Genomic DNA, 14,146 nt, shown 5'->3' on the forward strand with positions numbered 1-14,146 from the left:
GGCAATGAAACACATTTGCTTTCTGTCTTGCTGTGCAGAACACAGGCATACCTTGTTTTATCGCGCTTCAATTTATTGCGCTTTGCAGATACTGCGAGCTTTACACGTGGAAGGTTTGTGGCAACCCTGCATCAAACAAGTCTATTGGTGCCATTTTAAAAGCAGTATTTGCTCACTTGGTGTGTCTGTGTCAGATTTTGGTAATTCTCACAATATTTCAAACTTTTTCATAATAGTTATATTTGTTATGGTGACCTGTGATCAGTGATCTGTGATGTCACTATTATGACTTGCTGAAGGCTCAGGTGACGGTTAGCGTTTTTTAGCAATAAAGTGTTTTTTCATTACACTTGCGTACATTGGTTTTTTAGATATAATGCTATTGCACACTTAATAGACTACAGTGTAGTGTTAATATAACCTATATGCACTGGGAAACCAAAACCTCAGTGTGACTTGCTTTATTGTGATATTTGCTTTACGGTGGTGGTCTGGAACCAGACCTGCGATATCTCTGAGGTTTGCCTGTATAGAAATTTCTTTTGTGTTTTCAATCTTCGCAGTACACATATGAACTTCATGATAACAATAATGACCAAATGACTTCTACTCTGCAGAAACAACTAATATAGAAAACGGAAGTACCAAATGTGTACTTTTCCCCAGGTGATTCTTTTAAAAGGTCTGGAGGAGTAATAGAAAAATGCCTGGGTTCTGATGCTGTGACCAATGTGAAGGGGATGGATGGGACAATGGTGATGATTTCTCAATATATGAGGGACAGCACCCGGGCTCTGAAAGGGGGTTTGCTTCTAAAAGGGTGGCTCCACCTCTCTTGGCATTATCACTTGTCATAAAAATCAAGTTAAAATGATTCATATCGTTACACAATACACTTTATAGCAACACAAAAGCTTCACCCTCTGGTATCCTCTTGTAAATCATAAGTAAAGATGCTGTTTGTCTAAGGAGTCCATTCTTGGTCCCTACAATCCATTCTCCACAGGCAGCTAAAGTGATCTCTTAAACATCTAAATCCGATCATGTCACTGGCCAGCTTAAAATATCTCTATCACTTCCCTTAGAATAAAATCCAAAGTCGACTAGGTTTTCAAGATCAATGTCTGTCTCCTTTAACTTCTTCTTGTATTCCTTCTTTCCCTACTCACTATGCTCTAGCCACTTGGGCCTTGTTGCTCTAACATACCAAATTTTTCCCACCCCAGGGCCTTTGCACTAGCCGTTTCCTCTATCTATAATGCTCTTTTCCTGATTATTCAAATGCAGGGTCCTTTTGGCACTCAAGTCACATTTTCAGAGGTCTCTTGATGACCCTATCTGCAGTAATTCTATCTGCCCCCTACTCATATATTCATCTATATTTCCTTCTCAGAACTTTTGTGTTTTGGTTAATTGTCTGCATTCTTCACTCCCTTAAAATGTAGCTCTTGGAGGACAGGAATCAAGTCTGTCCCCTCATTACTCGATCCTCAGCATCTAGAATACTAACATCTGTTAAACAATTGAATGAACCAGAGCTCAAGCTTACAAACAGATTTTAGTCGTAGCATGCAACCAGAAGGGGAAAATACAACCTTTCATATGAGGACCCTTTTCTTAAGTCTTCATTTTCATCTCAAATTTTGTCTTTATTCTGAGAGATTCAATGACCATTTTGATGACTCATTCCAACAACTTAGCCTTGAAATTTCTGGACATCCTCCCCCATGTCAAAAATGTTCACGTTTGGTGTACTTCAACTACCTACTTCTCCTTTTGTAACCTTACACTTCAATAGTCCACCTGTGATCATAAGCCTCTTGCCTTCTAGTTTTCTTAATTTCATTCCATTCAGAGGCTCAGAGCATAGGAAGCCTGACAGGTATCTGAGCCAGGATTCAGGGATCCAGGATACCAAATCAGTGGGCAGAACACTGGCCCATGTCAGGAGTCAGGGATGCAAAGCATAAGTGCTCAGGGCGTCCAAGAGTGGGCTGAACCAACAATTTTAGCTTAACTGGACACAGATTATAAGGGCTGGGAAGATGCACACCATCAAAAACAAGAGATTACCTTCAGGCATAGACAGGGACTGGAAGACTCAGACAGGGGCCAGAAATAATTCTAAGTGACTTTTTTGCTCCTGCAAACCACTGACAGACTCCTGAAATGGGGAGCCGAGAGGGGACTGGGATAGAGTTGGGGTTCTTGGAAATCCAGAGCTCTCGCTTATCAACTGGGACAATTTGGCTTCTGACGTCACCACTATGTCAAATCTGTCTCTTGCAATGACGTTTTCCAATCCAATTCCCACTGGCAGTTTCCAGTCTTCATCGTCCTGCACCTCTTGGCTACATTGGACAGTGTTGATCACCCTGTTCTTCTCAAAATGCTCCGTTCTGTAGGCTTCCATGATACCACATTGCCTAATCCTCTTCTGGTCCCCTTGCTTCCTATCTGTCTCTGGGGGATCCTGACTCTCTTTCACCTCCATCTGGTGTTCCTATAGGTCTGTCTTGTACCTTCTTACTGTTTTATTTTACATATTCCTTGCAGTTCTCTCTTTCATCCTCATGGCTTCATCTAGCACTCAAATGCTTCCAGACTCACATCCCTTGCATAGTTTTTTCATGCCTGAGCTTCAGAAGTGTGTGTTCAATAGCCTTTTGGATATCTCTCCCTGGACCTCTCCTAGGCATTTCAAGTTGAACACGTCCTTAACTAAATTCTTAGTGTTTCTCACCCAATCTCCTTCCATTCCACTATTTTTTATTTCAGTGGGCAGTTCTACCATCTAATCAGTCACATCCAAGCAAAAAACCTGGAAGGCAAACTTGACTGGGTCTTCTCCTGTACCACCCACATCTATCATTTAATTAATTCATTCATCAAACTGCAAGCAAGTCCTGTTACTTACCAGGTATTGTTCTAATTATGGACTAAATAGTGATAAGGGAAACAGATACAATTCCTGTCTTCATGAAGCATATACACTACCGGCTGACTTTATCTCCAAAGTGTTTCTTCTGTCCCTCCTCTTTTATTACTAGCAGTAGTTGGCATGTAACAGATGCTCAATTAATCTTTATTGAATGAATGAATACATGAGAATGCAACTATCTGAACATCTGCTGTCTATATAGCACAGATTATGGCATGACATACCAATGTCGTTAAAAATATTTCAAAGCATACTTTGTGAATCAATAGAAACTAAAACATCTGGCCAATTTAGCTAGCAAATCCCCAGTGAAGCATTAGTATGTTTTATCTGTGTTATGCAAACACCCAGATGGTCTGGGCTTCCTGTGGTATTGACTGGGTGTTTTGGCAGAGCACAGGCTCAGCCAGACCAGTTTTGATCTCTTCCAGGCACACATTATGTCTCTGAATTGCACATATGAATCACTGACTTCCAGAGCTAAGCATAAGTGCAATTCTGATGCTTGTGACCATTTTAATTGACTCAATAATTTCCAGAATGTTATTAGTGCCACTCGGTTATTTATGAATATCAGCATACATTCACTGGCTCTTAAGTACGAAGACATAAAACAAAATTGAGATTATTCATGTGGAAGATGGCAAAGACAGGCAAAACTCAGGTATCATAAGGAATGTATGGTATGGTTAAACACCAAGAATAAGAATCTTTGACTAATAATGGCGTCTTTTATAAAAACTATTTGATGACATCAGTAAATATCTTTAGGAAATCAGCAGATAAATATTTCCAGTATTCCTATATAATTCTACCAGATCAATCAATCATGACTTAAAACCGAGCACCTCTACCTCTCTTCTGGGTTTTCAATTCCTAGTAGCAAAAGGATAGGTACACACTGAGATGCGAACAATTAGGAATTATCCCCATTTCCACAATCAGCTTAAACGGACAGAGTTTTTCAAAAGGAAAGACCAAAAAGAACAAGAAGAACAAAAAACCAAGAGAGAAAACTTTATGCAGAATTACTGAAGTGTTCAGGGTGAGGCATGCATCTTTTTAAAATAAGCAGCCTTCAGGCTCAAGCTAACAACAGGCAGAGGAAACAGAGGGTACCTTCAGCTGGGCATGCACCAACTCCAGGAAGTATTTAAGACCGTAATATTCTATAACAGCAAATGGGACCATGCATACCAATTCAGGGATGGAAAGAGGTAGGCGTTGAAATCAGTGATGACTTGTGTAGGCATAATAATTTGGGGGGAAAGCAAACACTCACAAAAGAATATTAAAGGCTCTTGCAAGGCATGCAGGTTCAAGGGTTCAACCTGCATCTTTGACCAGTGAATGGGGTCCATGCATTGATCCTTAGCTCCTTCACACAGAGCTGGAAGGAAACCAAGGTTAACCTGGCCTCAGAGCGCCCCATCAATCTTTCAAATGCAGAATAAAGAGGCAAGACTTTCAGCATTTTAACCTTTTCCATTTTAAATGTCTTTAAGCAGACAGATTTTTCTTAACGACAAGTTAATGAGAAATGTTCAGGTCTGTGGATTAGAACAATGAACACATATATGTCTTCATAAAGCCCCAGACGCTATCAATTTGGTCTATTCATTTCATAGTACTGTCAGCTTTTCCTTGGCTCGGGAGAATGTCAGAAGCTGTTTACAAGCCTTATACAGTGGCTTTTCTTGGGTTAGTTTCTTTAAAAAAGCACAATGAAGTCACACAACTTACATGAGTTCAACTATATGTGCCTGGCCTAAGGGAAGGGAAGGGAAAACCTGTTAGAGCAGGTGATTTTGCCCATGCTCTGAACAAGCATTCTGGAGAGGGGAGCATCTCTGAATCCACTTTGGTTCTCCCTTGATCAACTTCAGTTCTCTGGTGCCTCTCAGTGTCAGAGCAGCTCATGGGGTTTAGTGTGATTCTGGTATTTGAAGATATACTTTTAAAAATAATTTGATGATTAATAACTTACACCTGATGTACTGACTTTGTTGCTTTATCCCTCATGGAAGATGCAAATCCACACTACATAAGAATAGCATTATGTGGGTGGCTTTGAAATTGCTTACTACTCTCGAATGCCCTCATCCTTACCTCGCTTGCATCTTTTATATTTCCAAATCAACAATGCCCTCCTGATTTTAAATTTCAGAGGGCACCTCGGTACTCCTAGCCGGCCAACTACCTAAAAAAATTACATTCGCATGGACTTGACCTTCCCCCTTTGTTGTTAGTTCAATAAAATGAGGTTTATCCTTTCCAACATGAGTAATTGATTTTGGTAAAATTATAATTCAGCTTCACATGACATTTATTGTTAGCTAGGTCAAAAAAAAAAAAAAAAAAGGAGAGGGTGGTGGGAACCCTCTGGTATTTCTGGCATTTCCTGAAATGACATACGTAGGTTAATTCTGTCCTGAGGTGATACATTTGATCAATTATGATTAAGGCACTCAGCAGAGAAAGGGTTAAAGATGAATTGGTCTTCTCTGAGGCAACTGGGTTGGAGGTGCACATGCATTCACAGCAAACCAGAAGAAGCAAGCCAGGACTTACGTTCTGTTTCCCCACTATGTTATCAAAGGGCAGTTCGGGGCTCCAGGATCCTTCTGTGAATGTCGCCCCACTGTTTCTCCTGTCTGAGGAGCTCACAGATTCCTTGACGATGTCTTCAGGCAAAGACAGCAGACTCTCCTCAGGCTGCTTAATTAAATAGGTCTCTATATTATGCTTCCTCAAGAATTCGTTCCTCTCTTTACCATGACCCTCTTCCACGTTATAGTCACCGTTGAGGCAGTCCAGCGTGGCTTTGGAAATGTGAATCCTCCTGTGTGGACAAAGCATAGGTTGTTATACACCTGACGTGGCTTGCAAAGGCCATCTCTGTTTTCGGTCCTGTGCAAACCCAACATCAGGACTGTGCATGGGTGCTGTGAGGACGTGTCCTCCAGGACAGTATCTGTTCCCCTGAAAAAGTAGAAAGAATAAAAGAAAACAAAAGTATAAATCAATGAGCAGGTATCTATCACCAACTTCACCCCAAGGGTCGCTGTAGACTCTGATAAATCGTAGCCCCATTGAGCCACATTTAAGCACTTCCTTTGGTTTTTCTTCTGTCAGCCTGATCCCAGCAACTTTTAAGAATCAGTGATTTTTTCAGTCATGTTGATTATTTTGGAAAAACAAGTTCCATAAATGTTTCTGAACTCAACGGCAATTCTTGTCCTATCACCATGCAAATGTAGTGCTTACTGTTTTGGAACTTTTCCTACCTTTTCAATTTTCACCTATTTGTGCCTTATTTCTTCAACTTGTCTATAATCTTCTTAAGAACAAAGGCAGGTCTTATAAGTCCACAGGGCTACACGGAGGGTCCTTTAGGAAAACCACTGTAAGATGCAATTTCCCTTGTAATGTGTATATGGAAAGCGGAAGAGAACACAGCTGTGGATACGTGCAGGCTGGCAGCTGGCTAGGCTCACTCACAAGGTAAGAGACTCATATCAGCCATCATAGTTCAAGATTCACGTTTCTTTTTTAGCAAAACGACAGATGACATCAAGAGCCTTAAAGATCAGACGTGAATTGTGGGAATGTCACATGGTAAATCCTTCTGGGCAAGAGTTTTTCTGTTCTCCTAACTGCCTAACTCAGACTGCTTGTTGTGGTGCATTGTGGTCTGGGTAGACTAGCTTGGTGATTACAAGCATGGATGCTTCGGCCAGATTCCCTGGATTGAAACCCTAGCTCTGCCACTTACTAGCTGAGAGAGCTTGTGCAAGTTATTTAAGCTTTCTATGAGTCTGTTATCTCACCCATAACAATGGGAAAAATAATAGTACCCATTTTTTAGGGTCTTCATGAGTTGTAAGAGTTGATTCGTGTAAAGTAGTTAAAACAGTGCATGGTACACTGCACATGCTACAAGAACAAACCTTTAAATTATTAGGATTATTTTAAAAAATGCCATTATCTTATTTCTGTTGTTTATTCCATGCCTCCTCAAGGCTTACAGGGTACACTTTAAATTCTGAACAAGGTCTCTAAGACCTCCACTCTCTGGGCCCTGCGACTTCAAGGCTCATTTTCTGACACTCTCTCCAGCTAATCAAGTAATTGGCATGTCGTCAAATTCAAGGTGCTACTTCACACCTACTAAACTCAGAACAAGCCATTCTTCCTGCCTAGAATGCTCACGCTGTGTTTTCCACACAATTTCCTACTCCCTGATTCAGCACAAATTCATTTCCCTAGGCTGACTTTAGTGCTTTTTTGAATGAATGAATAAGGTAGATACTTAAAACTTTGCTTGGCTTTTGGATTCCAGAAACAATATATCTGAGGAAACAATTTTTTTAAAGTGATGTTTCCAAATCCATTTTCTTCAGTGCTGCCTCGACTTCTCCTGTTACCCCCCTTACCCATCCTGCTAAGTTCTTGCTTACAGAGAGAATAATCCACTGCAAAGGACATGTAAAGAAACAGAAACTACAAACAATGCATTTCTGTTAATTTAAGGCACATTCTGCATGTTTTCCAAATAAGTATCCTTGTATATAGACATTGATTTCAAACGTGAGGTAAGATACAGGCATACCTCGTTTTATTGTGCTTCCCTTTTTTGTACTGCACAGATACTTCATTTTTTCCAAATTGAAGGTTTGTGGCAACCCTGAGTTGAGTGAGTCTGTCTTTCCAAGAGCATTTGTTCACTTCATGTCCCTGTGTCACATTTTGGTAATTCTCAAAATATTTCAGACTTTTTCAGTATATTTGCTATGATGATCTGTGATCAGTGATTTTTGATGTTACTGTTGCAAAAAGATTACAACTAGCTGAAGGCTCAGATGATGGTTAGCATTTTCTAGCAATAAAGTATTTTTTAATTGAGGTATGTATATTGATTTCTTTAGACATAATGTTATTGCACACGTAATAGACTATGGTATAATGTTAATATAACTTATATATACTGAGAAACCAAAAATTCATGTGACTCGCTTTATTGCAATATTTGCTTTATTGTGGTGGTCTGGAACAATCTGCAATATCTCCAAAGTACGCCTGTATTAAAAATAAAAGCATGTGAAAGATGTTTTGAGCTCTCTTGAGAAAAGTGCTAATTACAAGATATTCTCATGATAAATTCTGTCAATACATAGGAACTCAGTAGCGTTGACCTAGGAGAATAGAAAAGATGTTTGACCTTCCATGAAACGAATAGATGTCCCAGTCTTTCTCAGATCAAGCTCAGAGCTGCGTGCTTGAAAGCTGTCTTTTTCTCCCAGGCAAAATGAAACTCCTGGTCGTGTTTCGTAAAGTCTAATGGCTGATTTTCTTTTAAAATAATCAAGTGAAATACCACCCCATTTGGTATTTTCCCTAGATTCTACATTTTATTATTCTGCTGTCAACGCTCAGGCGACTAATATTTGCATATCCTAAATCAATATTATGTTTTCCACAGTGAAAGGCATCCTTGCCATTACTTATTCCTGATCCTTCTGCTGAAGTTCTAATCAATATTTAAATGCTTTGATAGAAACTGGATTTTAGGTGTTCATTTTCATCCTTGCTACTACCTTGAGCTTTGGAGTAATGCATTTGCAGCTGAGAGTCTGGGGATTACATTTCCCTCTAAGGAAATGAGTCAGTTCTCAGACAATATTCTCATATATTGAATGTCAGGTAACTCTGACACTTTCTGATAATTTTAAATGCCAGGATATACCAATAACAGTCATGACAGTAAATAAGATCTAACAGTTGGGCAACACTTATTTTGTGTAAATGTTACTTTGTAGCCAAATGTATTCTATGTGCTTTGATCCATGGATCATCTCATATAATATCCATTCTTCCAACAACTACAGGTGATAAGGCGTTTTTTTTCCCCTCACTTCGCTGACAGTGAAACTGGCTCAGAGGCAGTGAGTAAGTAACTAGACCAAAGTCCCATCAGCGGTAGATGGCAGTGCTGGATTGAGACAAAAACATTCACTTTCAGAGTCTTTCCAAGACCCTACAGCTACATCATAGGGTCATTACTACAACCACAGCTATTTCCTGAGCAAAGGACTTTATATACATTGTTTCATTTAACTAAAGGTTGAGAACAGTGATCCTCAAAATGAGGTACCAAGGCCAGCAGCGTCAGCATCACCTGGGAGCTTGTTAGGGAGGCATATTCTCGGTTCCCATCCCAGACACAGCGATCAGAAACTCTGAGGGTAGGGCGTAGCTACTGATGATTTAACAAACTGCGTATGGGTTCTGCATGCCTGCGGGTTACAGACTATCGATCATTATGCCGTGGCGTTGGACGCCTCCCTCCCTTCTTCCTAGGTTCTATACAGCACGCTAGGCACTGGGGACACAGAGGGACTGGAGATTCATAATAAAAGGACAATCTTGAACAAACTGGATTGATAAATTAACAATGGAAGACAGTGATGGGTAGTGAGGCACTTAATAGCTGCGTTTATGTGACAGATTTAACTTCTTTGAGCCTCAGTCTCCCCATTAAAACAAGGAAGCCACGATTTACTACGTGGGGTGTTGTGAGATCAAATGATATGATGTATTCATGGTATTTAGCACTACTCAAGATGTGTTTAGAATTGGGGGCTATCTCGCTCATTGAAAGGAAAAGTAAGCTGAGTTTTTTTCCTACAAATAGTGATTGATAGGAAGGGGAAATAACAGACATTAAAAAAGCAGAAAAATAAAAAGCCAAACAATTTCAAATCATGGAAAGTTCAGAGATATGTCTGAGTTTTCAAAGGAAGGGTAAGGTCGTGTAGCAGGTCTGTAAGTCTTAACCCTGGCTGCCCATGAGAGCTGCTTTAAGAACTTAAAATAGATTCTGCACAGATTTTGCTTTACATGAACTGGTCTGGGGTCTGGAAAACCAGGATTTTTTTTTTTTTTTTTTAGGAACACCAGGATTTTTAAAATGCTCCTCTTCTGGTTCCAATGTAAAATCAAATCTGAAAACCAACGCTTTGCAGGGTTAGGTCCTGAACACCTGAGTGTCATCTCACCGTCTTCATTGCCTATGACAAATGTCACTAAAGTTTTGAGGCCAATATTTGCATGATGTTTTAATGTTCTGTCACTTCCAAAATAATTGCTTCTTGGACATATACTTCTGAATTCTGCACATGGGAAACCCACTGTCACAGAGTGAGCAAATGGTAAGTGTTAAGCAAGAAGAGGGTTTTACTTTGGCTTACCCAGGGATTCCTCCAGATTCAAGTTTGTTTGCAATATCCACATCCCAAGACCAGACATCAAACTGCCACTTCCGTAGACCCAACACGCCACATAGCACTGAGCCCGAGTGGATTCCAATCCGCATGTCAACATCATGCTTCGTCCTTGACCGCACATACCTGTTGACATAGGTGAATGCAGAGACACATGTAAAAGGCCAGTGTAGGCACCCTTGGCCTGGGTGGCAGCCTGGGTCTTGCCTACTCCATAAGTTCAACTCCTGTCCATTCATATGCCACCTCTTCCATGAAGCCTACTTGGATTTCCTGATAACAGAAAGATACCCTTCCTCCTTCAAACTCTACTAGTCTTTTGTCTGAATGTGTAAGGGCCCTTATCACCCTTCTCCCCAAACCTGCTCATCCTATATAACTTCTGTCTCAGGGAATGGCATCAATCTCTCTCTCTACTCACTACTGTACAAACCTGGGATAGATTATAGGTTCTGCACTTCACTGCACACTCCACTTCCAACCTAAATATTTTAATTTTTATACTATTTTCTTCTCTCCATTCCTCATACCAACACTCTAGTTCAGGCCACCATCAGGCTTCAGCCTGGGGTCCCTGCCTCAGCCTGACCACCTTCCAGCTCATGTTCTATCATGTTCTACATGGCTATCACAAACACAAAAGTGACCTTGTCCCTCCATCACTGCCTTGTCTGAAACTCCTTCCTGACCTCCTGACTCCTTAGAGCAGTGGTGTCTGGAGTGTGCTCACATCCCAGGGCTGAGCTGGGTCAATGGCTGGGAAGCAGGAAGACAGTGATACAACTTCCATCCATAGCTTTTGTGTTTTATCTTTACCAGAATTTGATATATGGGTTGACTTTAGCCACCTTACAGGGTCTGTGTCAGACTGACCTCTGACTGTAAGCATGGGGGAGGAGGCAGCTTGAGAAAACAGGAAGATTTCTACCATCAGGAGTTTCCTCTGGGCACACACATTCCTTCTTCATTTTCAAAATATTTCAAATAGGGGCTTCCCTGGTGGCGCAGTGGTTGAGAGTCCGCCTGCCGATGCAGGGGACACGGGTTCGTGCCTCGGTCCGGGAGGATCCTCGGTCCGGGAAGATCCCACATGCCGCCGAGCGGCTGGGCCCGTGAGCCATGGCCGCTGAGCCTGCGCATCCAGAGCCTGTGCTCCGCAACGGGAGAGGCCACAACAGTGAGAGGCCCGCATAACGCAAAAAAAAAAAAAAAAAAAAAAAAAAAAATCCAAACAATTTTAGTTTTAAAGTGTGCCCAGCATCACTATAGTAGAGGGTGTAACATGGACTCTAGTGCCAGACTACCTGAGTTTATATCTTGCTCTGCCACTTACTAGCTGCATGACCTTAGGCACGTTACCTAACTTCTGTCTATAAAATGGGAGCGATAATAGCATTGTCAGGGTTAAGTGAATAAAGATATGTAGAGAGTTGAGAATAGTCTCTGGCACGTACTAAGGACTACCTGGTTGCTTGTCACATATGAAGGAACTGCAGGGAAGTTAACCTATTTTCTTGTGGCCACACAGCTGGTAAGCATGATTCTAAGACAAAACTGGAGCTGCTGTTTTTCAAACCTCATACTCCTTGCAACATAGACACTGTATGTGGTGTGTGATTCTGGGCAAATAGCTTAATCTTATCCAGAGTTTCAGTGGTTGTAGAATAAAGCTCTAGCTGATCGTTTCACTCACAGAGCCTTTGTGAGCCCCAAAGGAGATAATGGCTGTTAAAGTGCTTTGCCAACTAATTGTGAGGGTCTATTAAACAGCACACCATGCTAATGCCATTAGGCAATTAGCATGGTACAGGGAACGCACTGGAACATCTTAATGAAAAGACATTTAGATTTTTAATTTTCTTCTACAAAACAAATATCATAAGAAGACAAACTTTTTCATTGCACTGTTTTTCTTTTTGTTGTGTCTGGGATTTGACTTAATAAAAGAGAAGAATGAAATGACGGAGAAGTAATGAATAATTTACAGACAGCCATCCTCTTTGGAAAGGCTACCCAGCGGTTGCATAGAACTACAAACACATTCCATGTGTTTCAAGATCTGCTCCTGAGGGGGAAGGGGGCCTTTGAGCATTCTTGAAGCTAAAATGGAGGGAATTCAGCTCTGAGTTACGGGTCCCTTTTCAATTTTTCCAAAGAAGAGCCCCACCGTTGCTTTGCTGTGCCTCGTCAGTTGCAAGTAAAGAAAAAAAAATGCCTATAGATCACTCGCCTTATAAACATCTGCACCCGCTCTATGTCTCCACAAACTCTGAGCTTCTGGAGGGCAGGGGTACCATCTTTCATTTCCACGTGCCCACACTTAGCACAGTGCTTCGCACGTAGTGCTCAGAAGTATTTGTTGAATTCATGGACAAAGCTCAAAACCTTTCTTGCTCTACAGCCCCTTGTTGTCCCAAGATGCTTCTAAGAGTCCCAGGGGAACCACGGAGGTGTGTTTGGCCCTGCCAGTTGGGGAGTGGGGAGACCCTCTACATCTTTCCCTTTCAATTAAAGCAGCTTTGCTCTCATCTGTTTTCATGGAGGGCTTCTAGCTAAGATTTATTTTCAATAAAGACTCCACTTAATAGTTATTACTATTTTTTGTAGCTCTAGATCAAGCTGGGTACCAATAATGCAACAGTTTACCAGCATAAGAGCGATGATGTCATTTCCTTTAATTGAACTATTAAAGACGAGTGTTTGGTATATGATAAAAGACAAAGAACCTTAGAAATGTTCTTTCAGTTGAAATGCTTCAAATGGTTCATTTTTTAGCCAATTAACCAATCCATCGATGGTGCTGGAGAAATGAGAGCCATCATTGATCTGTAGATTAGACTTTCTCCACCGTTAAATAAATGGATGAATAGAGAGACAAACTTCGGCAGAGTGGCAGATTGGTACTGTGGGTGAAGTACATTCAACTCTTCAGCTTTGGGAGCAGAGACTGGAGTTCTAATGCTGCATCTACCCCTTGTTGGCTGTGGAAACTGGAGCAAAGGAAGTAAATTCCCCTCTGTAAAATGGGAATGATATGGGCTTCTCAAATCAAGTGACTCTCAACACCACCAAGGGGCCCGGAGTGCATTAAAGCAGGCCTGGATGTGAAGTTAGGTATCTCAACTTACTACCTGTGGGACTCATGCTAGTTGCATTAGTCTCTGAGTCCCAGTTTTCTTAGGTGCAACGGGAAAGAGAACTAGATTTTTGCAGGATAGTTTAGGATAGTTTTGTTAGGATAGTTTATAAAATCATGTATATAAAGCACTTAACCTGGTGCAGTTTGAACACTCAAAAATAGTGGCTACTACTAATTTTTGTTAGTAATTAACAAAATTAACAATTTGTAATTATACAACTATATACAGGTTGAATCAGACCAAAAAAAAATTATGAATTGATCACACTACCCTTTCCTGCTAAAATTGTGCCTGCATTTGCTCTATTTACATCTAAATAGCTTCAACCAACCCATTTCATATACCAACTGGACAGTTCCTAGACATATATTGGTTCAAAACGGATGAACTAATTTACAGTGTAGTAAGAACTGAGTGATTGGTCCTCAGCTCCCTAGATGACAGTGCCCTTGGACATTCTGGGAAAAATGGAAAAACAAGGGAGTTAGTTATGGAGGTCAACTACTGTCACTGTGCAGGATGTTCTGTGCAAGTGTCAAGTCTTATCTTTACAATAACCCTGGGTACCATTACCAGTACCATTTTACAAATTAGGAAACTGAGTTCCAAGAAGTTCCTTTCTTTAGGTCACACATATAGAGGTGGAATAGTTGGAATTTCACCCCAGGTGTGTGAGCCTAAATGTAGTGGTCCATTTCCTCTACCCTGAATGGTTTATGTTGAAAAAGGAGCCATGCTTAGGGGTACATGAACCACTGGGGTTTGATCTGGCTCTGCCCAAT

General features: G+C 40.9%; 1 protein-coding gene across 3 annotated transcripts in view; it reads right to left on the reverse strand.

Moving 5' to 3' along the window:
- Window positions 1–14,146, reverse strand: part of ADCY8 (adenylate cyclase 8) — a 219,017-nt gene that overhangs the window by 104,356 nt on the left and 100,515 nt on the right. For all 3 annotated transcript variants that reach the window (XM_060286929.1, XM_060286928.1, XM_030875821.2), the window contains exons 6-7: window positions 10,192–10,350; window positions 5,513–5,783 (exon numbers count right to left, since the gene is read on the reverse strand). In XM_060286929.1, coding sequence (XP_060142912.1) covers window positions 5,513–5,783; window positions 10,192–10,350 — 430 coding nt within the window. The remainder of the gene's footprint in view (window positions 1–5,512; window positions 5,784–10,191; window positions 10,351–14,146) is intronic.

Source organism: Globicephala melas, chromosome 17 (assembly GCF_963455315.2).
Source record: "Globicephala melas chromosome 17, mGloMel1.2, whole genome shotgun sequence".
In the NCBI taxonomy this organism is placed as follows: Eukaryota; Metazoa; Chordata; class Mammalia; order Artiodactyla; family Delphinidae; genus Globicephala; species Globicephala melas.